General features: G+C 36.3%; 1 protein-coding gene across 1 annotated transcript in view; it reads left to right on the plus strand.

The window, feature by feature from the left end:
* Positions 1–25,481, plus strand: part of LOC150092268 (kinesin-like protein KIF21A) — a 524,778-nt gene that overhangs the window by 359,571 nt on the left and 139,726 nt on the right. The window contains exons 25-27 of the mRNA XM_090415090.1: positions 4,711–4,759; positions 17,861–17,912; positions 23,936–24,171. Coding sequence (XP_090271216.1) covers positions 4,711–4,759; positions 17,861–17,912; positions 23,936–24,171 — 337 coding nt within the window. The remainder of the gene's footprint in view (positions 1–4,710; positions 4,760–17,860; positions 17,913–23,935; positions 24,172–25,481) is intronic.

Here is a 25,481-nt window from a genome sequence, read left to right on the forward strand (position 1 = left end):
TGTCTGTGGAAATATTAGTGGCAGTGGTCGGCGGTAGATTATTATTATTCCTGGCAACTCCAAGGAGTCGACAGACTCATCGAAGGAGGCCCTAACATCATGTCAAGAACAACTATTCGACATTCACGCAGTATCTATCATACCTTGCCTTGAACTCATTCACAGTCGTAGCACCCACCACACTCTGGCAGCTTATTCCACTCATTCACCACTCTCCAAGTAAAAAACCTGGCTCTAACACCCTTGTTAACCACATTCTTGCCCATCTTCCATGCATGGCCCCTAGTCCTCCCACCACTAGTATTATTTTCAAAAATATCTTCTGGATTAATCTTATAGTAACCCTTGGCATTGTTATATTCTTCTTTTGTGTGGTTTGTTGTCTGTGTGACTATGTGACTGCCTTATTGTTATATCTCTGTCTTTACTTTAACTTTACAGTTAACATTAATTTTTGTATCACTTAATATCAGATATTCGTTTGCCGACAAATTTGTATTGATTAAAGACTGTGCCAGCCAGCCAGCAACTAAACTCTGATACATTATCGAAGATTACTTAAAGAGAATGTAAGGATCATGAGGCATCCAGTCATGGTCCCGATTTTATATCACTATTGGTTTCCCCCTTAATGCACGGCATGTAAATTTTCAAACAGTAGCTCAATCCTCAGAAAGCATGACAAACTCATTTGATTGTATATAAAGAAACACATTCTTTATGGCACAAAGACAAGTATACATGTTAATCAAATCCTTAATCTTAAAGTCTGGGTTCCCTTTACTTAATTAATCACATCCAAAACTTCTATGTTATAGTCCCTTACTTGACATAAATTTCTCACTTCTATACGTACATCTATTCTCAGACTCTTATAACTAAGTTACCTAATATTATCACACATGTAATATTGCATATATTGTTACACCTTGATATCTTAAGAATATAGAATTCTCAGCTATCATGGGGTAACATGAAGAATAAATAAAATAAATTAAAAACCCTGCATAAAAGATAATAGTTGAATTAATTAAAAGAAAAAGAAAGATTCTTGCATCCAATAAAATATATAAAAAATAAAGGTGTTTGTTAAACTAACTAACAAAAGAAAGAATATATTAATATTGTGATATGATTTAAAAGAGAAATTTTAACTAAATAAGACAAAAAAGGATTAGTCATAAGAGATGGTATGTGAGAGGCTAGAGATTAAAATATTAAGTGAATTCATAGAGGTTTGGAAAGGGGATTAAGTTAGAGGCTAGCACAAGAAAAACAACAGAAAATCGCTTAGGGCTGATTCCCGGAGTGAGACATCGTTTGGCTCACCGACCAAAGGACGTTTGGCAGAAAAACGCCACCCTAATTGGTCGGTGAAGTAAAATCAAGAAGGGGGCAGAGAAAAGAAGTTAAAAAAGGTGCTAGGAGAGCAGGTATAAAAATTAAGTAGATTAACTAAATCTTTTTCTACAATTGGAAATCCCCCAAAAAGCCTTTTGAGGGGATTTCCAACTCCTTTTGAGGGGTTGGAAATCCCCTCAAAAGTCTTTTTGGTTTTTGGCTCCCGAGGAGTTCTCTACGAGCTCGTTGGCATAGGTTTCATGCGGTTTTCCTGAGTGGAGATTGGGGTTATATCTCCGTCATCACAACATGGAAACAAAAGTGAGTGGGATTTCGATTCTGGATTTCCTATGTAAGAAACGAAGAATGCCATAGAGTCAAAGAAAAGGAAACATATTCTTTATGTTTCAACTTCAGTGACAACCACGAGAAAGGGAAAGCTATATAGATATCGATATCCACATCGCGAGTTGCACAGCCATCACATAGATGATTCAGAGTGTGTCCTGAATTACGAAAGTTTAAGACCGTGTAAGCATAGTTCAGCTCCAAAAGGAACCTAGGAACAGCAGATTATCGGAGAGGTTATACCAAGCTAGTTCAATCAGAAGAAGGTAAAGGCCCATATGAAAAACTCCAGAAAGAAAGGTACTGTAAAATATATCTAATGTTAACTAAAATTTGTTTGTAATAAGTATCATTATTCTAATACAGAACTGTTGAAGTGACCAAGGAAAATTTATACTAGGACTTTAGTATCTGACAGAATATATTAAAAGTAAGCTGGCTAGTGTTAATGTTATGTGAATAATTAAGTGTCCTGAGAATTTTGCATGTCTATTGTAATGTATAGGAAAGTTAAAATGTCATAGTTGTGTGTTAGTGTAGAAAAAGGTTTAGTTAATCTACTTAAGTTTGAATAGTTAAATAGTGTGAATTAATCTTATTTGTCCATGTCAAGTGAATTTATGTGTTGAATTGTTATGGCGGCATGATCGTAATACTCATTATAGGATCATAGCCTAATTACTTGTAATAAGCTAATGTTAGTTTGTAAGTATTTAGTTTAGCATTAAATTGAGTAATCACAAAAATCGAATTGTACCATGTTAAGGAATTTAATAAACCTTTGTTCAATGATAAAAGAGTTGTCTGAAATTGCTGTCCAATGCACCACTTGAAAAATACGAACCTAATCCCGCGGGAAATTAATGTGTTAAGAAACGAGATAAAGTGTCACGACTGCAACATTGTTTCACTTTCAGACATACTTTAGTTCTTTCTCCTTGTTTTTGTATATAATATCTCAAACTAAATATCCCAAAAGGCGCAGTATAAATACAAATATTAGGGGTACTAAGGGGAGAAATAACTTGAGTATTAGTAAATATTTTGGTGATATCTCGTGCGTAGATAATAGTTGAACATAGCTAAGCAGAATTTCTCTAATTGGAATAAAAATCATAAATTGGGACAACAATATACACAAGACAACTCAATAATTCTGACATGAGCTTCTCTAGGGTAATACTTCTTATTCTTACTTAATCCTCCCTCCAGAATTTTAGCTAACATTTAATTACGTTCTGACCATATAACATTACTGTTCCTAAATTACACAAACAGTTCGGACCTCAGCCTCCTATTCGCCTGGCACCTAATATGCTTTCTTCTCAACTGCAGACAAAAGTGTCCAAATCGCTGACTGTTCTTATAGCACTACACGGAAATAGCATGGTTCCTTAACTTCTGCTACTTTACTCCATGGTTACTTTAATCCAACATTTAACATAAGAAAATCTTACACTTACCGTTCTTGCTTTGACCTGGATATTCTGGTCTGCTTACAGTATCTTCTCTGATGGCGGCCTTGCTATTCCTTTGTTTCCATACGAATTGAAAACACTCATACACAGATTTGAACACTGACGTTGTCATCAGTGGCTCTTTCTTCTTATTGATCTGAATACATTGTAGTTGCAGCCTTGGCCCACGTAGCATACATAGCAAGGGGGATTCTTGCTACATGTGCCGGCAAGCTCTACACAGCTCTCCGACAGGAAACTAGGTGCCGACGAAACCTGGAGATGAGACAAGAGAGCGATTCGAATCCCCGCCGAAACCTTTATACCTCAAAACGGCTCCCTCACTCGGCGATGTCGTCATGCATACTGTGACTGCTGATTGGACGCCGTGGCCACGGACTGTTTTTACATGGCTTAAAACATGCTCTAGCTTATACATATTTACTTGGCAATTTACACATGATTTTATATTCTAATTAATTCATTTACAACTATTCATTTACAACTATTCTCTATTAAACTCATGGGCTATTTTAACATTGTTCAGAGCTTACACACTTGGATATTTACATGTTCTTGGGACATTAGTTGGTACATTTCCCATCCGGAGGCATAAGCATGTCCTTATCCACTCCTTCTGAGATGACTTAATGTTGGGTGGGGAAAAAAAAGTGACTCATTTTTTTCCGACACAACAGCATTGGTGTAGTTGCCATCAGTTGTGGATGAGTGGTGCTGTAGAGCAAGTACCCAAGTACCCTCCCTTGATGAATCGTTGGACATGTAATAATAATAATCGTTGAATTATTATTATTATTACATGACACCTCCCTGGAGGTGTCATGTAATGATAATAATAATGGTTTCATAAAAATCCCAAGAATTTGGATGGCACACATTCAGCTCACTTAGTTTACCAGTAAACCCTGACTTCAGGACTCGAAGAAATTTTTCAGCTTTTATTGGCCACTATCTATACTAGTTGGTTGCAATTTATGTATACTTATATAAGTAATTTTTCAGTGCGTGAACATGTTACTCTAAAGCTTAATTTAAGTTTGTAATCTAATTGATAATAATAACTCTAGCTTTGGTGTAGTAAGTTTTTTTTTTTTCACCAGAGGTCAGGCCAATAATTTTAAACGTTGATCAATAACTTTAGCATACCATGTAGATTGTAGTACAGCTTTGTATATACGTGTATACATCCAGGTAATGACCTTAATGTGAAGGTCGAAACATAGTGTTTATTTTGGTTTATATTAAAGTAAAGTTTTACTCTAACACAGTAGTTGTTTCCATAATATTCATGATGATATTTATTTCTGTTTCATAACCAATAAATATTACATATATTAGATTTTTCATAATTTATGCTTTTATTTTATAAATGAACTTAAATTTTATTGAAAGTATTAATACTTGCTGAAATTACTTTTTTTTTTTTTTAGAAGAAATGTTTTAAAATGGAATAAGTTACATTTTTGAATCAAATTGAATTTCATTTTGTTTTTCTTATTGACTTATAAAAGTTTTTATGATTAAGTGAATTATTTTTGTATAGATAATACTGAAAGTCAGTGCAGTTCAAGGTCTAGTTCTCCCATTGATAGGTAAGTAGTGCAAATAGGAACATTACATGAAATTTAGGTTAAAGGAAAATAAGCGATTTCTAAAAAAAAAAAAAAAGACAACTGAGACTTTATGTACTCTTTTCTTTTTACTTTTTTCCTTATTTTTATATTTAGAATTTTATTAATATGCTTAACTGATTTGATTTTTAAAAAAATTTTTTTTAATTTTTTTTTTTTAAGCCTAATCTACGAAAAAAAGTAACTTATTTTCTTTCTCCCTATTTCTCAAACTCTTTCAGTTGTTAGTGCACAACATCCACGATGAGGTTCTGACTTCCTGGAGGTCGGATGTTAATAATTTTTTTTTTTCAGTCTGTCACTTAATATGTGGAATTACAAAGCAGGTGATTATGACAAATATAGAAAGAAGCTTAAATCTATGTCATGGCATAAAATTCATGGTAAGGATGTTAGCAGTGCATGCGATATAGTTAAGCATCATCTAGAGGAAGCAGTAATAAATTGTATACCTAGGATAAGGAGGGTTAATCAGGTAGGAGTTACATGGATGAATAATATCATTAAGCATGAGCTGCAGAAGAAGAAAATGCAGTGGAGGGTATATAAAGAGAAAGGTAAACTTGCTTGATGAACCAGCAAACTCATGAGCAGTACAAGCAGTACAAGAAAGGTAACCAGCATGGCAAGGAAGACAAAATCAGATTATTATTATTATTATTATTCAGGCCTCCAAGGAGTCAAAAGACTCATCGAGGGAGGTCCTTCCTAAGACATAAAGTCTGTCAAGACTCGTCGAGGGGAGGTCCCCCCCTGAGAAACACAAAGTTTATCATACCACTCTTTAAAGTCACTGACTGTTCTCGCTCCCACCACTCCATCAGGCAATGCATTCCACGGCTCAACCACCCTCCACACAAAGAAACCACTCCTTACCCTCTTGCTCACAGTTTCCTTTCGTAACTTCCAGGGATGGCCTCTTGTCATCACTCCTTCCCGCCGATCAACCAAGCGAAAGAACTCCCCGGTGTCAACCCTGTAACCACCTCTCAACAGTTTAAAAGTCTCAATCATATCACCTCTCCTTCTTCTATCCACCAAACTCTGCAGTCCACATTCTCTCAGCCGATCCTCATAACTATCCTTGTACAGTCCTGAAACCATCTTTGTCATCTGTCTTTGTATCCTTTCCACAGTTAATTTATCCCCTTCAAATCCTGGGGACCAAATCTGAGAACAATAGTCCAAGTGTGGTCTGATCAGAGACTTATACAACGGAATGATAACCCTCTTATCTCTGCAGGTCAGCGTCCTTCTCATAATAGCAGCAATCCTCTGTGTTACCTTCACCACCTTTGCAATATGTCCCCTAAACTTCAGGTTTCTATCAATCATCAACCCCAGATCTCTTGTCTCCCCTACTTCCTCCAGTATAACTCCTCCCATAGAGTATGCAGCATCCCATCGATGTTTCCCAAACCTCAAGACCTTACATTTTGCTGCATTAAACTGACATCCCCATTCATTTGCCCATCTATCTAGCTTATTTAAATCCTCTTGCAGGGCTACCACATCTGTGCTATTACTAATAATCCTTCCCAGCTTCGCATCATCCGCAAACAACTGAATATCCCCCTGCAATCCACTGGCTATGCCATTGATATAAAGGTTAAACAATATAGGTCCTAGTACTGAGCCCTGTGGGACCCCACTTGTAACCCTCTGCCTCCTGGAAACTGCTCCACCATACACAACTCTCTGATACCTATCAGACAGCCAATCCTGAATCCAGTTGACCAATCTGACATCCAGACCCATGTGCTGCAACTTAAATATCAGCTTATCATGTGGCACCCTGTCAAATGCCTTCGCCAAGTCTAAGAAAATTGCAGTATATGCCTTTCCCTCATCTAATGCTCTTGTAACTTTATTATAAAAGGCTAGCATATTGCTAAAACAAGAGCGTCCTTTCACAAATCCATGTTGATTCTCACAGATAACATTACCCTCATCTGCCCAATGCTGTACACGGTCCCTCACTACTTTCTCCAAGATCTTAACAACTACTGATGACACACAGACTGGCCTATAATTAGACACTTCTGGTCTGTTACCACCCTTATGCAATGGCACTATCTTACCTTCCTTCCATTCCCTGGGCACCTTTGCCAAAACCAGGCTTTCATTGTAAAGCCACGTTAAAGGTATTGTCAATTCGCTAGCACATTCTCTCAAAACTCGTGGCGAAATACCATCCAGTCCCACAGCTTTACTGACATCCAGAGTACTCAGTATCTGAAACACACTCTCCTCGTGTACCTCCAGACCTCGTACCAGTCCTATCCCTCTAGCATTAAAACTGACTCCTCTAGGATGAAATACTCCAATAAAGTGTTCATTGAACAATTCCATGTCCTCTGCATCAGTCACTCTATTCCCATTTTTATCCCACAATATCATTCTTCCACAGTCATTTCTCCTCCTACTGGCCACATAGCTAAAAAATTCCCTAGGATTTTCTTTGGATCTTAGGGCCAATCTCCTCTCATATTCCAGTTTCGCTTTCCTTACCACACGAGTCACTCTTCTGGCCTGTGTCTTATATTCTTCACCCATCCTCTCTTCACCTGTCTCCTTATATCTCTTCCATAGCCTCTTTTTCGCATGCAGTTCCTGTTTAATGTTGTTTGTCATCCACTTTACTCCAAATTGTGCCCTCTTCTTCACTCGTGGTATACAACTTACCATTGCTGATAACAAATATTCTTTCACAATTTCCCACGCACTGGTGATATCCCGGCCGTACAATTCCTCCCTCCATGAAACTTCCTGAAGTTGACGTCTAAGACTATTATAATCACCTGCCTTATAATTCCACATAAGTTCCCGTCTCTTTGATACATCTGCATGTCTATTCATTTTCCATGTCAACACCATATGGTCACTCTCTCCAACTGGTGGGAGAGACGTCAACTCAGTTATTATCAACTCTTCTGATGCTATAACCAAATCCAAAATTTTTGAACCTCTTGTTCCCTCTGTTACATGTTGCCTAAGACATTTGTCCCTCAAGAATTCTAGAAATTCCATTCCCCTATTGCTACATGCATCTTCCTCTCTCCAATTTATACTACTGAAGTTAAAATCTCCCATAACAATCATTCTTCTTGCACTTGCCAAACTTAGCTGTCTAAACATCTCCTGGTCCCCATCCTCTGTGCTCCTGGGTCTGTAGCAACACCCCACTAAATATCCTGTCTTGCCTACCTCCACCTCACACCATACGCTCTCAAAATCATTTGTCTCACTTCCTTCCAAATTCTCCACTCTTAGAGGACATAGGTCATCACTTATCATAAGCAGCACCCCACCACCACGCTTTCCCCTCCTATCCTGACGAAAAATGCTATACCCAGCGACTTCTATTCCTGTTGTTATATCCCCTTCTGTCAACCACGTCTCAGTGATCGCAATAATTTTTGGCCAGGCTGATGCTATCTGCGCCACCAATTCCTCTCCCTTATTCCGGATACTCCTGGCATTAGTATACAGCATATAAATGCCATTGTTTCTATACCCAGCCTTATCCCTTCTAGACTCCACTGGGCTCAGTGTTACCTGACATTGTCTCCCTTCTCCCAAGTATCCATTCCCACAAGAGGCCACCCCTGCTATCATCCTCCCTGGGACACACTGACTCGTTCAGAACAGCAATCTCTCCAGATGCCTACGTCCTTCCTCATTCAAATGTAAACGGTTTCTCGCATACAACTCCTCTCTTTCCTCAAACGCACTCCAAGCATCCACATATACCAGTCCTCTCTTGTCACACATTCTCGCTATTATGCCATTCAATATCACCGCTCTTCTGCTCAGCTCATCATTATCATACCTAGGCAACACGCACACTATTTTTCCTCTCTCTGTCTTCTTCCATACAGTCTCAAGCAAAAATCTCATATCTCTCGCTGCCCGACTTACATTACCACTCAAGTCATTCGTTCCTACCATCACAATCATCTCATCCACCCTTTCACCTCTCTTAATTGCCATAGCCACCCTTTCTATTGTTCCTCCTGGCAAACACTCCTCACGCATCCTATCTTGAACACCACGGATCATTGAGTCGCCATACATTATACCTCTTACCATTCCCTTGCTCCTATTGTTTCCATTCTCTCCTCTTCTTTCATTCCCATACCTCTCTCTTCTACTGTTTCTATTTTCTCCACTTCTAGCACTTCCATATCCCTCTCTCATTCTGTCTCTCCTACTACTGTTTCCATCCGCTCGTCTTCTAGCATTCCCATACCTCTCTCTCATTCCATCTCTCCTACCGTTTCCATTCTCTCCTCTTCTAGCACTTCCATATCTCTCTCTCATTCCATCTCTCCTACTGTTTCCATCCTCTCGTCTGCTAGCATTCCCATACCTCTCTCTCATTCCCTGTCTTCTACTGTTTCCATTCTCTCCTCTTCTAGCACCCCCATACCTTTCACTCATACTCCTTAAATTCTCTCTCTCCTACTCTGATTCGCCTTGCATTTATCTCTTCCATTCTCCTAATCTTATCTTTCATACTTCTGCTCTCATTCACTAGACATTCCACCTCCTCTTTCAACTCATCTATCTCCCTCTGCAGGTCAGTCACTCTTAATCTAAATTCACTCTCCCATACAAAACCATCTCCTAAACTTCCACAGTCACTCACACCTTCCACACTATCAACTATTATTTTCTCATTCGCTCCTATCATACTACTTGTCTTCCTACATTCATTCTCCGTTCCTGGAGCAACAAAGTCGGATATATCTAATGTACTTATTTCCTCCAACTGCCTGCACTTTGCACACATACGCTCTCCACTCTCTTTAACAAGCCACATATGTAATTCCTGAGAAGCATACATGCCGCAAGCACTGCATGCCACAAACTCCCTTATGATATTGCTAATAATTGAGTTCTTAAATGGCAGAGGACTTGGCGTTACGCCACTTGCGACCGCTGCTGAATCCACCATCATTCCCTACTGCCGAGTAGCGTAATCTTTAATAATTATTCAATTAATAAATAACAGGGGAAAAAAGTACAAACATCAGAACATTTAAGTACTAAATATAATTAAATAAATGAAATATAACTAAATACAGTAACTTAGCTTCGTTTTGTCTTCCACCGTTAGCGTTCGATTCCGACGGTACCAACATATATTGTATCGCGACAGCAACTAACTTCCAAAAAACAACCACTGAAGTACACTCGTATTCAGAGAAATAATTTAGCACTCAAAAACGTAGAAAAACTGGGAAAAAAGCAGACTATTCACCGATTAAAAATCATTATGAGAAGAATTTAGCCAAGGAGGCCAAAGGAAATCCCAAACTGACTAGGCTCTTTAAATCTCAGCTGTGGTAGAGTTCCAAGGGAGTGGAAAGAGGGCAAAATAATTCCCTTGCATAAGGGAGGTTCTAAGACTGTAGTACCAAATTATAGATGAATCAGTATCTCACGCTTGGTGGTAAAAGTAATAGAAAAATTGGTAAAAAAGAGAATTCAAGAATGGGTACATAAATACGATACTGTATGAGGATCAACATGGCTTTATGAAAGGTTAGTCATGCCCTAGTGATTTACTAACTTTCATAATAGAATAACAGCAGAGTTGGATAAAGGTAATGGCTACATGATGATTCTGCTGGATTTTGCAAAGGCATTTGACAGAATACCACATTGAACTCTGTTATGCAAATTTGAACAAATGGGGATATTTATGACACTGGTTAAATGGATAAGAGGGTGGCTGCTGGGCAGATATCAAAAAGTGGTATAGGGAGAGCAGAATTGAGACAAAAACAGGTGGGTAGTGGTGTGCCACAAGGTTCAGCTGGGACCATCACTATTTAATTTATACATAAATAATGTAAGAATTAACCTGAAAGGAAATATTCAGTTGTTTGCAGATGATGCGAAATTAGGTAGAGTAATAGTTAATCGAGCCTCTGTAGCTCAGTCGGTATAGACCAGTGATGGCGAACCTTTTCACCCAGGTGTATCAAACATTTTTTTTTTAAATATTGATGTTGTTGATGTGCCACTTGCATACATGCATTATAAATTTAACGTTTGATGTATCTGCTATTTGATGTATTTGATGATATAAAATTTGATGTATCTGCTATACATCAATGACCTACTGCAATTGACCTCCTACCCAATACACAGTTTTGCAGATAACAGCACGCTACACTCCTCACTTGCATTTGATAAGCCTCACCCTACACAACTCACCTCATCCTACAGAACATCAACCACCACCACCCTCAACTCCGATCTCCAAGCCATCCTACAATGGGGTTTGGATAACCTCATAAATTTCAATGCCAACAAAACCCAGTTCTGTACTATTTCCCATAAAAAAAAAAGAACAACTTTTTCCCAGTATCCTTTTCGATGATACCCAAATTTTCAGACAGTCTGAGATCTCGCTCCTCGGAATCACCCTCACATCAAACTTCTCCTGGCACAAACATATCTCAAACATTGCATACTCAGCCTCAAAAAAACTAGGATTTCTCTTCTGCTCAAGATGTTACTTCACCCCTGAATAGCTACTAATATTATACAAGTCACAAATCCACTCACTATTGAATACTACTCCCACATATGGGGTGGGGCCCCTAAAAGCTCTCCCAAAATGCTTGACTCAATACAGAGGAGGGCAATTAGACTTATAAATTATCCATCCCTTACCAACCCACCCCCCACTTTCACACAGGCGTTTGGTCTCTGCAGTAAGTATATTCTACAAATATTTCCATGGGAAATGCTCATCCGAAATAACATCAATAATTCCCCTGCTCGGTACTAAGCTCTTTGGAACACATGCAGCTGCTGCACAACATCCCTTCACAGTACACCTAGAAACAAACGGAACAAATTTCTTTTCCTCTTCCTTCATCCCTACAACTGCTGCTCTGTGGAACAGTCTCCCACGTGCTGTGTTTCCCAACGAATACTATTATTATTATCATTTGACACCTCCAGGGAGTCCAAGGACTCATCGAGGGAGGGCATCTGCTCTACAACTCTGTCTCCACTATTCAATCCACTAACTGACTGCAACTACACCAACGCCATCTACTGCCAACTACCATCACTAGTATTTCCACAGGCACTCTATGGATGAGACTTGGATTCACTATTACACACCAGAATCCAAACAGCAGTCAAAACAGTGGACAGAAGCCAGTTGTTCACCGCCAAAGAAGACAAAGTCGGTTCCATCAGCAGAAAAGGTCATGGCATCAGTGTATTGGATGCTAAAGGCATTTTGTTTATTAATTATTTTCAAAAGGGTAAAACAATAACCAGGGAATATTATTCCGATCTTTTAACCAGACTAGACAAAAACCCGTTTGCAGAAGAAAAAAAATCATCTTTCATCAGGACAATGTACCTGCCCACAAAAGTGTTTTGGCAATGGGAAAATTAAGGGATCTGCACTAAGAATTGTTGGAACATCCACCCCATTCCCCAGATTTGGCTTCTTCTGTTTTCTATCTCTTCCCAAAACTAAAACTCTTCCTCACTAGTTAGCATTTTTCTTCGAATCAAGAGGTGATTGCAGCTGTAGAGCAGATCTTACTGAGAATAATGGCTGGAGTAAATTTATTAGTAAATTCCATTGCTGGAATAAATGTATTAGTCTTAAGGGAGATTATGTTGAAAAATAAAAATAATTTTGAAATTATAAATATATTAATAAATTTATAAGAAATTATAAATAAATATAATATAATTTAAAGTCATAGAAATCAAATGTATACAAATTCCTCCTTTCCCAACCCACCACCCATACACAGTACTAATGTACTATAGGTTGACCAATCAACCTCGTATGGGCCCAACATAAAAAAAAAAAAAAAAAAAAAAACCTACAAAATCATAGATGGTGACTTATACATATCATATTAGGCTATTTATTTAATAGGACATTGATATAAAATCTATGAATTTATATTATACAATTAATTTAATAAAGTGAAATTACAAACTTATTTTACATTTAATGATTTTTCTGTTGCTGAGTATTGGGTAGAAAGTTGCTTTGTAGAAGGGCTATAGTGTGTATATTTTAACATTTTATTGCTACACAGGCAGCGCTCAAATCATTGCTCGATCTATTTCTCCCTTTCGATTTGATATTATTTAATGCAGAAAATAGAGTTTCACAAGAGTATGTAGAAGAGAAAATTGTTAGAAGAGCTTTAGCAAAGATTTTAAGAGCATGAAAGTTTTCGGGAAGGCTATTCCACACACTTAGAATTTTACAGTCTGAATTTTTACACACAGTATCATGCAGATGTTCCCACTCAAGTTTTTCTAATTCATTTCTAAGAGCAATAAACTTTCTTTTCCAGATAGGATTACACTGGAAGTTGGCTAGTTGCATTTCTAGATCTTTTAAATCCAACCACTCAAAGCCATCTAACTTAAGATCCACGAATTCTGTTTCATCAGGATACTTTATGAATTGGATTGTTTGTTCCAACATTCAAAATTGCTCAAATCTAGAAGAAAACTGCTCAGTTATTGACTTTAGAACTTTGATAGATTGGTCAATATGTTGTTCACGATTTTTGGGGCTGGTTTCGTTAAAAAAAATTTCACTCTTGGGAAATACTTAATTGTTACTTTCTAAATCATGTTGAAATATTTTGAGTTTATTCTCAAAGCTCTTGATCATGCCAAACATAACATCGACAGATTTTCCAAAACCTTGCAATTGTATATTAAGTTCATTCAGGTGCAATAAAAAATCTGTGAAAAACATCAGCTTACTGAGCCAAGCAGAATCTATCATTCAACTGAGAAAATTCATGCTCCATACCCTTTGTATTTAAATATAACTTAATTTTATTTAAGTATTCAACAAACTGTTCAAGTACTTGGCTATGAATCAACCATCGAATATTATTGTATATTAATAGACCGTTATACACTGATTCAACTTCGCTTAAAAGTGAATTAAATTCTTGTTTGTTTAAAGCCCTGTCAGCAATAAAATTAGTTACCTTTGTCACAATTCTCATCACATCATCCAAATCCTTTAAGCCTGATTGCACACACACACTTACACACACAGTGTCTCCTGATGTATAATACAATGGAAACAAACCAGGGGATGACCAACATATTCTGTAAATTTTTTGATAAAACCGGCATTACGGCCAACCATATTAGGCACGCCATCAGTTGCAATCGAAAATATTTTCGATAAATCTATCTGCTTCTCATGGAACACTTGAACAACACAGTTGCATATGTCTTTACCTGTCATGTTTTGAGGTAAATTTTCTAACTTTATCAATTCCTCATGCATAGAATCACCATGAACGTACCTTGCAATAATAGCCAATCGAGCTGATGACATAATATCTGTAGTTTCGTCGAGACAAATGGAAAAACAATGGCATGAGTTCAAGTCTTGTTGTATTTGATTTTCTATACTAGCATTCATTGATATAACTCTGTCTTTAATACCATTCCTACTTAATGGTAACTCTTTCATGCACTTTACAATAGCTTCCTTATTATGAAAGTCCTCAAATAAAAATGGTTCACACTTCATGAAAGCTTTAATATAATCACCATCACTAAGTGGTTTCCCATATTCAACAATAGTATGTGAAATACTGTAACTTGTGGCTACTAAATTTGAAGGTCCTGAAACAAATTTAATTAAAGTTTCTGATTGTGATTCTGCTAGTTTTAGATGTTGCGATATGTATTCTTTGTGTTCTTCAAAAGTTTTTTCTAGGAGCCATTTGTGCTTAGTTTTAAAATGTCTTCTTACATTACAAGTTATACTCATAGATAGCTTACACAATTTACACAGAACTTTATTGCCTCTATCAATAACACCATATTCTTCAGTCCAGACATCTTGGAAATTTCTTCCACTTCCTTTCTGTGATAATTTTAGTTTTTTATTAGTGCTAGCTGCCATTGTAAAAGGGTTCACAAATTAAAAAAGAGCACAATTATATAGTGGTAATTAAGCAGTAATAATTAATAAGAAATAACAATTACTGGAAATTAATTATACATCAGCAACTCAAATTACTTAAGTGGCAGACCATGCAAGACTACCACTACTTCTTTCAGCAGGGTTGCCAGATTTATTACCGGTACGTTTGTAGCAACCTTGTTATGTTTTACTCTTTATCATGCTACTAAATAGCAGCTATTTAATAGAGTTTTGTTGCGACATCATCGTAAGTTGTTACTATTTGCATTATTTAACAAAATTTGCTGAATTTATTGCAACTATAAAAATGTTTTCATTATTTACTCAGATAAATTCAATATTTAATGCTGTGAATTATATTAATTATATTTTCTGTTAAAATGGTTTTAAATTTGTTTAGAATTTGTATTACTCAGTTGAGAGACTTGGAATGCATGCATGAAGGAATTTCACACAGAAGTCAAATGAAAACTTTAAGTTTATAATATATAAAGCACATATTTATAAGTTTGTATCGTATAATATTGATAATAATTTTTATAAGTTTTTATATCATATGACTATGCAGAAATTATAATGATTAAGAAAGAAAATGCAAACTTAAAATGCTCGTTGTTTATAGGTTAGTTATAAAATAAAATAGAAATAAGCTAACTACAAAATAAAATAGGCTAACTATAAAATATAATTCTTTCAATGAACCGAAACTTACCTTCGCCTTAACTGAGAGCGATCTTATACGATTTATCGCAGTTTTTTTCATCAGAATACCAATATCTTTCAACATCCAAGGTGTGTCAGTGCTGACGTGTGTCATAGGTCTGCTATCACTGATATAGATAAAGATCTTTGGTCAGAAAGACCTGGATTCGATTCCTGTCAGTGACGTGAGGAACCTTTATTTGGTCTCTTTTGACAAAAGGTAAGTTAGCTGGTCTCATATGGAGGTAGGGTTTTTTTAAACCTGGTAACTTGGACTTTTTGTCTCCCAGAACAGGAAAACTGGCCCAGTGAACACATGCTTCTACAGACATAAGACACTCCTGGAATAAGGAGTAACCAACCTATTTCATAGGATTTTCGGTTCGAATGCCTATACAGTAAAAAAAAAAGTGTAGGTCTATGTGTGAGCATAAATTAAGAGTAGGATAGGAATAGTTAATCAAGGTGATGTGAAGAGATTGCAGGAAGATTTTAAATAGGCTGTCAGTATATGCAAAAGATAATGACTGTCTATTCAATGTGGAGACATGTGAAATTATGCATTTTGGGTAAAATAGATTACAAGCCGTGTATCACATTGATGACACTGTACTCCAGGAAATAGATGAAGCTAAAGATTGAGTCAGGGGTGGTGATAGAGAGGTAAAGTTTAGAGAACATATTGCTAATGCAGTCCATAAGATTACTTGGCTATTGAAGAATACATTGACAAGTAGAGATAGAAAGTTGTTATTCCTCCTCATAAGGTCTTGATATGTTCACATCTGGATACTGTGCTCAAGTCTGGTCACCTTGGGAATGAGGAAGTGGTGGGGAAAGGATTCAGAGGCGAGTGGCCTGTAAAATCTTTCCTATGAGGATAGATTGAAGGGTGTGTGGTTTGCAGAAGTTGGTTGATAGAAGAAAAAGAGGGGATATGATAGAAACCTTTAAGTTGCTTAAAGGGTTTTATAGGATTGATTCAGCATTTCGCCAGAGGGACCAGATCAAGAGATCAATCCTGGAAGTTTGAATAAAGGTGCGGTTAGTAGGGGTGTGAAGACCAGATTTTTTGCTTGGAGAATTGTGGATGAATGAAATGGGTTGCCAGAGTCAGTTCTAAGTGCTTTGTTAATGGGTTCAAGGAGAGGTATGATAAATTGTGTGAATAGATTGGATCTTCTGCGATGAGTCTTTGTACTCCATGGAGGTTTTTTGAATTTCAGTGGGGCGGAGGTGTTATCTAGAGCTCCAAAACTACTTTTTGAGGCACAGCTTATAAATAGTTGTGTTGACCAGCCACTAAGTATATATTGTGCTATTAATGATAATGATCTAAAGACTTTCAGAATGAGCTAGTTAAGAATTTTACTGCTGTTGCTCTGTGTGGGTTCTTAGCAAACATATCATGTTGGTATGTGGAAAGAGGAGAGAAGGAAATGGTGCTAAGACTATGATTTAAGTGCAAGTTTATTAGATGCATTGTCTCATTTGTATTATCATGCCAGTAAGTGACTTAAAATTGCATATGGTAGTGTGCTAGTCATGACCATTGAAGTATCATGAAATCTGCCCATTGCCAGGATATTCATACTTAGCAATGATCCACCATCTAGAAAACATCCAGCAACAGGAGTTCTGTGACTAAATTGGTTTGTTGATGTGAGAAGATGGTTATTATAATATATAATCTTAATAGATGTAGAGCTATAAATACATTGCACAGAAACAAACATTGACACTTTGAGGAGTGGGAAAAAATCATGTCAGAGGTAAATTGCAAAAGTGTTCAAGGCATAGTCATATAGAACTGACCCACCATAAGTTTGATTCTTGTCATGATGGGTGGAATCTTAATGGTTTTTTTTCTCCAATTAAAGGTGAGTTAGTCAATCTTATACGAAGGTAGCAGGATTTTTTTCTCCCGGGAACTGGTTTTTCATCCACATGCAGACAAAACTGACTTTCAGAACACACACAATTTACAATCAAAAAATACTAGTGGTGGTTGTGGGCAACAGATGGTGGTGATGGCAGTTTGGTGTAGTTGGTGAATTATGTGGTGGAAACAGAGTTGTAGAGTAGGTGTCTTCCCTCAATGACAAATTAGAGATAGAGAATCTAATGAAAAAGATTACTTTTTCATTAGATTACTTTTTCATTGTCTGCAAGGAGATGTGCTGATATATTTCAGAGATAGTTCAGGCACAAACTTGTTTGCTTACACTTGGATAAATGATTAAACGAAGAATATAATATAATTTTTTGTTATCTTTAATTTATAAACATTTGGTTTGTTTTCCATACAAAAACATTAATTTGGTCATTATAATAATGAATGTCTTATTATCTTATCACCAATTCTTTTTATATTTTTCTCCACAATACAGCAGCCTCTCTGAAGCAGCTCCTGTCACAGTTGATCCAAATAAGAAACCTAAGGTAAAATAATACAATTAAATAATTGTATAATAAATAAAATTTAAATGTTTCTAAAGTTATGCAGATTGCTTAATTGGGAATATATTAATTAGTAACAGTTCTAATTATAAAAATAGTTTTATATTAATTATAAAAAAGTATGGCATTATTATTAATATATCTGATGGCTTGTTGGCTATCATATTTGCTCTCTAACAGGCTGTGAATTTGAATCCCACTGTTAGTATGAATGTTTGAACATTTTTAAAGTAAAAGATGAATTTCATTGCTTAGTGCAGTACCCTGCTTATTGAAGATGCCATCAGGGCTTGCTGAATATGAGCTTGCTTCCATTCTATGTGGCAGATGTGAGCAGCTGTATTTTTAGGTAGTGTTTTAAGAATGCCATCTGATGGGGGATGGAGAGGAGAAGAGCACAAATGACAAAAATTACACATACTGGCTTTTGCAAGGTACCAGAAGACCTGACTACTATTTTTGCAGTTGTTACAGCCTTCAGTGTAAGCTGCAAATAAAATGATAGCTTTTGTGTTGAAGCTAAAGCCACTTATGCTTTTTTTTTTTTTTTTTTTTTTAAGAAAAACATTGGCTTGAATTTTAGATAAGAATTTTGAACAGAGTGGGGAATTAAGCCCCTTATTCCACAACATGGGTTATTTCTGAAATATAATCACAGGTATTTGAAGAAAAAGAGCAGAAACACTGACATTTGAAAATAGTAAAATGTCTCTGATCTTTTTTACTTGGGGGTGTTCTAGTGTCCGAAAGAAATTTTTTGAAGGAGAAGGCATTCCATTAGAGATGACCCTTTTATGAGATCTGGATTTCTAAGAGGAGAGGTAACCTCAGTTTAACAGTATCTTGAAGCCGAACTGGTAAAGCAAAGATCTAGATTGTTTTATGATTGAGAGTATTGAAAGTAGATGAACAGTTTGCAGCAGATACTCTGGCTTCTCTTCCAGTTTGGTCAGTATAACTGGAAAAGAGAGCTAGTTGAAATTGTGGACATTTAAAGTTGACAAGAAAGACATTTTCACTTTTTAAGGTATTTGGATTGCAGGAAATTAAAATTCAAGGATAATAAGTGGTAGAGACAGCTGATGAATGATGCATAGTTCGAGCAGAAAATCTTAACCTATAAAAGGTCAAAAACAGAAGATTTAGCATTCTGTGTCAAGAAAGTTTAGACTGTACAAAATCATATGTTTCATCCTTATGGTGTTGGAAGGTATTGTACAAAGCATAGGACAGTTAAGATGCTATTGTAGCAGTAATTTGGGATTCGGTCAACAATAATTTGGTTTTAATGTTCTGTGCATGATTGTGCTCATTATTTAACGATTGAAGTTTTTCCACTTGGTTATACTATAAATTAAAGATGCCAAGAAATTATATTCTTGGTGTAATCCTTTATCCAAGTGTAACCAAACAAAGTTTGCTCGTGACCTATTTTATGGACTGGGCAACTCATATAACGAAGCTGATGACTTCACATCACTTGCCTTAGTATCACACAATGCAAAGCACCTATCCTTATAGACATGTATAATGCTATGCATTATGGGAACGTTCACTACCTAGACCGGTTTCAATCTTTGAGGTTTGACCTTGGTATCATCTCTGGGTCTGGCTCCCACTGATGAGACCTCAATAAAGGTTGAAATCAGTCTGGGTAGTGACCCTTCCCATAATGCATAGCATTATACCTGTCTGTAAGGATATGTGCTTTGCATTGTGGGATACTAAGGCAAGTGATGTAAAGTCATTAGCTTCTTTATTCAAGTTACCCAGTCCTGAAAATAGTTCAGGTGCAAATTTTGTTTGCTTACACTTGGATAAAGGATTAAACCAAGAATATATTAGCTCATTATTTAAGTTGGTATTCAAGCTACAAATATTGAAGTGGGTGAAAAAGAAATTTTTTGAGTTTTTTTAATTTGAAGATGGGAGGAAATTTTTTGAAGCAGATTTATTATTTTAACTAGAGTGGCACTGTTTCTGAGTTTCTTCTCATATTAGAGATGAAGAGAAAAGAGCTGGAGGAAATTGCAGCGAAATCAATTCTCATTGTGTGTGTTGTGGCAGGGGAAAAGATTAAACAGAACTGATTCGAAAATTATCAGATAGAAATACTTTAGTCTGTTATCAAATTTACACACCTTAATTCAAATAACTTCAGTTATATAATAAAAAAAAAAAATACATGACTATTACATGGGAGTGATATCTAGATAGGAATTACATAGTCAGCATGCCTGAAAGCTATAAAAAAAAAATTTCTTGGTAAGATTTTTGAGCTGAAGTTATGTAGTATAAAAAACCGTTTTATTAAATGGTACAAAGAAAATTCTTTGGACAATCCAAAAGCTACGTTGTATATAGTTTGACAGACATGTTGGTGCTGTACGCCCACAGATGCAAGACACTTTGACACTTTTGCGCATGTCAGAAGGAGAATCCATTCCGATAATAGGTAATCAATCCGTCTTGTGGGATGAGTTTTTTATTCTTGCACGTCGGAAAATTAACTTTTCTTTTATGAACATTGAAATTTTTAACGTGACAACTATTTTGTTTGTGTAACAGTTGGAAAATTTTATGTTTATGCACCTGATTTCGCTTGTTGGTAATGAATTTGTACATTGCCTTAGTCGTTTCTCCCCTTCAACATGAATCGACTTTTCTTGGCACTGAGCCAACTGAGGGTCTCAGATCTGTGGTCGGACAGTAACTTGGATATTTTTGTGGAGAATTGATATGCTATTTTGAATCCTGAGCAGAGAAATGTCAGCTGGCAGTACATACTAGAAATATTTTTATTATTATTATTATTTGACACCTCCAGGGAGTCCATAGACTCATCGAGGGACGGCACCTGCTCTACAACTCTGTCTCTACCAACTCAATCCGCCAGCTGACCGCAACTACACCAACGCCATCTACCACCGACCACCACCACTAGTATTTCCACAATCACAAACATCAATGCCCATGGTGGGATTCGAACTTCCAGCCTTTTGGCTGGAGAGCAGATATGCTAACCACTCGTTAGTATATCCGTTAGCAAACTCGTTAGCAAAACCAAGAAGCCTTCCTTCATGCGGTCAAGTGCCGTGGTGTGCAAATGCCACATCCACTGACCTACACAGGCTCTTAAAATAGTTGTAGAAGCAAGCTGATTTTGCTGGAAGTCTGAAAAACTGGGTGAGATTTTTATGGTATGGAAAGGGGGATAGTCAGGCAGACCAAATTCTGGAAATCACAATAAAAACTGAAGTGTAATTAAAATAAAAGCCAAAAGGCTAGTTTTCTGGCAATTGAATAGATATTAAATGGATAAGAATCCTATATTGTTATATAGCTAGTAAGTGAAACTCAAGATCGCTAACTACGATCTATGAGTTTCAATGCCGAAAAACTATCGGCGAAGGCAATTCGAAGCAAAGGTTGAGCAAGCTCCCTCGCTATTCTTGATATTCTCTCATAATGTAAAACAGCTCCTAGGAGATGTAATACTGTCATTACATTATGAGGGAAGGTCACTACCCAGACCGGTTTCAACCTTTTTTGAGGTCTCGTCAGTGAGTAGGTAGACCTGGAAAATATCAAAGCTTAGTGAAAAGAACTTGCATACCTTCACTATACGAATGCCATAAAGGTGTGCTTGTATTTTGTAATTAAAATAAAAAGCCAAAAGGCTAGTTTATCCATTTAATATCTATTCAATTGCCAGAAAACTAGCCTTTTGGCTTTTTATTTTAATTACAAAATACAAGCACACCTTTATGGCATTCGTATAGTGAAGGTATGCAAGTTCTTTTCACTAAGCTTTGATATTTTCCAGGTCTACCTACTCATTGATGAGACCTCAAAAAAGGTTGAAACCGGTCTGGGTAGTGACCTCCCCTCATAATGTAATGGCAGTATTACATCTCCTAAGAGCTGTGTTTTATTATGAGAGAATATCAAGAATAGTGAGGGAACTTGCTCCACCTTTGCTTCGGATTGCCTTCGCCGATAGTTTTTCGGCATTGAAACTCATAGATCGTAGTTATCGATCTTGAGTTTCACTTACTGGCTATATAACAATATAGGATTCTTATCCATTTAATATCTATTCAATTGCCAGAAAACTAGCCTTTTGGCTTTTTATTTTAATTACAAAATACAAGCACACCTTTATGGCATTTGTATAGTGAAGGTATGTAAGTTCTTTTCACTAAGCTTTGATATTTTCCAGGTCTACCTACTCACTGATGAGACCTCAAAAAAGGTTGAAACCGGTCTGGGTAGTGACCTCCCCTCATAATGTAATGACAGTAGTACATCTCCTAGGAGCTGTGTTTTACATTATTTACATTATGAGAGAATATCAAGAATAGTGAGGGAGCTTGCTCCACCTTTGCTTCGAATTGCCTTTGCCGATTGTTTTTCGGCATTGAAACTCATAGATCGTAGTTCGAATCCCACTTACTGGCTATATAACAATATAGGATTCTTATCCATTTAAAAACTGAAGTGATTAAATTGTTGTATTATTCTGCAGCAATTTTGAATAGGGATTGACATTTACTGAAGTTGTGGTGTGATGTATTTTAATTTTAGCATTCAGTGAGTTAATAAAACTGTTTGCATTTCATATCATCCACTAGTGTTATAGATTGTGGTTAGACAATGGATAGCATTTGGCTTATTCTTTTGGCCACTTGCAGCCTATTCTTTTAGCCCTGTGTTTGGAATGTAAGTGATATTTTTAATTGTAATGAAGTTTGTGTTCTTGGACTTCTTTATATGGGGAAGGGAATTCAGATCTGCAAATAAAAATGGCGTTGCTTTCAGTTGGGCTGAATAAGCTAACTGTAAAAGGTACTAGAAAATTCCACGTAGCAAAAATTTTTTTATGTGTGGCTCCAATCTGTGACAGTTTTTTAACTTATAGTATGTTCAAAACTGTGGGTGGGCTAATGATATTTTTCCTATATTTTTATTAATTTTATATATATTTTTGAATTTATTTTTCTTTTAGAAACCAAAATATGGAACATTTTTAAGTCACTTCAGGCCTCAAATAAGCAAGGAGGGTGGTATCTCACCAGGCATTGAAATTCAATTTGAATTGAACTCTGTCTAAACTGAACATAGTTGATTATCCCTTATAGACGTTGATTTTGTTATAGAAATTTTCAAGCAGCCAGTTTTAATCCATTGAAGTTGTCAGCAAAACAGACATAACAAACAAAATGACTTTCTTATTGCTTAAAGTGTGCAGTATTCTGTATTTTCAACTGATAGCTTTTAAAATGGATGCTTTTTTGTAAATGCTTGCATAGCATAACTGGAAGAATGCCAAGAGAAACCTTTCTATGGGCTTTTTTTTTTTTAAATTTGAAACTGAGTTAGCTGATTTCATATAAAGGTAACAAGGTTCCCCCCCCCCCATCCCACATACAGGCAAACTAGCCATAGGAGTCGCACAATTTATAGACATAGATATGATTAGTGAATGGTGTGTGTGTTTGTAGGTGTTGTGCATAGCATTGTGTGAAGCTGGGTGTAGACAGAAGGGCTTTTTCATGATGAATCTTTTGACTCCTTGGAGGTGTCACATAATAATAAGTTTAATATATAACATACAGACAAATTAGCCTTGAGAACACACACAATTACAGACAAAAAAATACTAGTGGCGGACAGTAGATGGCATTAGAGTAGATGATGATGATAGTGGCGGTACGCTGTAGTTGGTGGATTAAGTGGTGGAGACAGTTGTAGAGTAGGTTCTCTCTGTCAATCAGTCTTTGGACTCTTTTGGAGGTGTCAGATAATAACTCAAAGAATGCACATAGATCACACTGTGCATTTATTTTTTGGAAGTTCATTGTGTTTTACTTATCATTTTGTGATAAGTACTCTGAGGTGTACAAGTGTTTTCCCTTTATCTTTTTTTCCCCTTTCTTTTCTTTTTTTTTTTTTACTTTTTTTATTAGCTAATTCATTTAACTTTTGTGTGTATAAAATTTTAGTATCGCAGAAGAACTGGAATTCCTACAGAACTAGGCAATTACCTGCAACCTGGAATGCCAACGGGATCGTGCCCTACAATTACTGAATTCCCAGCAAAAATCTCCCCAGTAGGAGATAATGTAGTACTAAAGAAGGAAGCATTAAATGTGCCACTTCCTCTTTCTCATCCACAAAATCAGAATGTATCTGAAGATAAGGGAATCATAAGGGTTACAAGTGCTCCATCTTCTCTAAGGTAAATAAGGTGAATTTTTTTTTTAAAAAAAGAAATATATAATTAAGAAGCAAATTAAGAAACTTTCAGTAGAATATTTAATAAAATAGAGAAGTCTTGTTCTTGTTTGAAATACCATTCTCATATTTTGGCAAGGAGATTTATCTTCTAAAAGTACTTCTACAGGTGTTAGTAATCTAAACTTCAATCTGTTCATTGTTAAAATCTGAGTGTCAGTCACATGGCATCAGTTTTCAGTTAAACTTCAAACCTATCCTAATTATCAATTCTCTTCATTTATCCAATTTCACTGAATTTGGAACACTTTTTCAAGCAGCATTCCCCCCCCCCCCCCTCAAAAAAAATCTATAAACATTAGAAAAATGTTAACAATCTAATTCATGCTTATCTCTTGGCACTGCACTCTAGACTAAATTTTTGGTAGTTATGGGGGGGGGGTGTCCAGTAATCTTGCATTATTATTCTCTTATCGTGGAAGACCCAAATTAACCTTCATTTATGCAAATCTTCATGAAAGTTTTCATTTGCATCAATTTTATGAAACTCCTTTAATATCCTAAAAGTTTCTCTCATATCCTACTCTTTTCTGCATATTAACTAAACTTTGTAACCCACAAACCTTCAACCTATCCTCATAGGGAGTATTCCACAGACCTGTCACCATCTTGGTCACTCATCTCTGAATTTTTTTCTACGATCTCCTTGTTCCCAAGAAAAATCCAGGTGATGTGGCCAAATCATTATCATAGGCTTATAAAGAGGGATAATAACTTATCTTTACTTGTTAGTGTGTTTTTCAGCATTCAAGTAATTCATTGAGCTTTTTTACCTACTTTTGCAATATGCCTTCTGAACTTTAACTCTTTATCCACCGTTATCCCCAAGTCCTTAGCCTCATCAGTTTCCCACAAACCAATACCATTATAAATGACAAGTTGTAATGTACTCTAATATTTTACATTGTTAATCTTTTTGAACACATATTTGTAATTTTCATTCTTTAAAAAGTTTTTATTCATCCAAATGAAATATCTGTACTGTTTTATCATACTGTATTGGCTCAGAAGAGATTTTACACACATTGTAGAGGTGTCCTGCTGATTCCTAATAATCCTGTCCACTCTCTCATTCTTTGACCATTTCAGACCAATATCTCAGTTGATTATACTGTTAACATTACCTCTTCCACATAGGCCATAAGAATTGCAATTTGATGCAATTCTTATGGCAAGTATATAGGTGACATCTCCTGTCACCTATATACTTGCCATATAGCCATATATGCTTGCCATATACACATGCCATATAGC

The sequence above is a fragment of the Typopeltis vanoorti genome, chromosome 26, assembly GCF_054136105.1.
Source record: "Typopeltis vanoorti isolate ZY-2024b chromosome 26, IOZ_Tvanoo_1.0, whole genome shotgun sequence".
Classification (NCBI taxonomy): domain Eukaryota; kingdom Metazoa; phylum Arthropoda; class Arachnida; order Uropygi; family Thelyphonidae; genus Typopeltis; species Typopeltis vanoorti.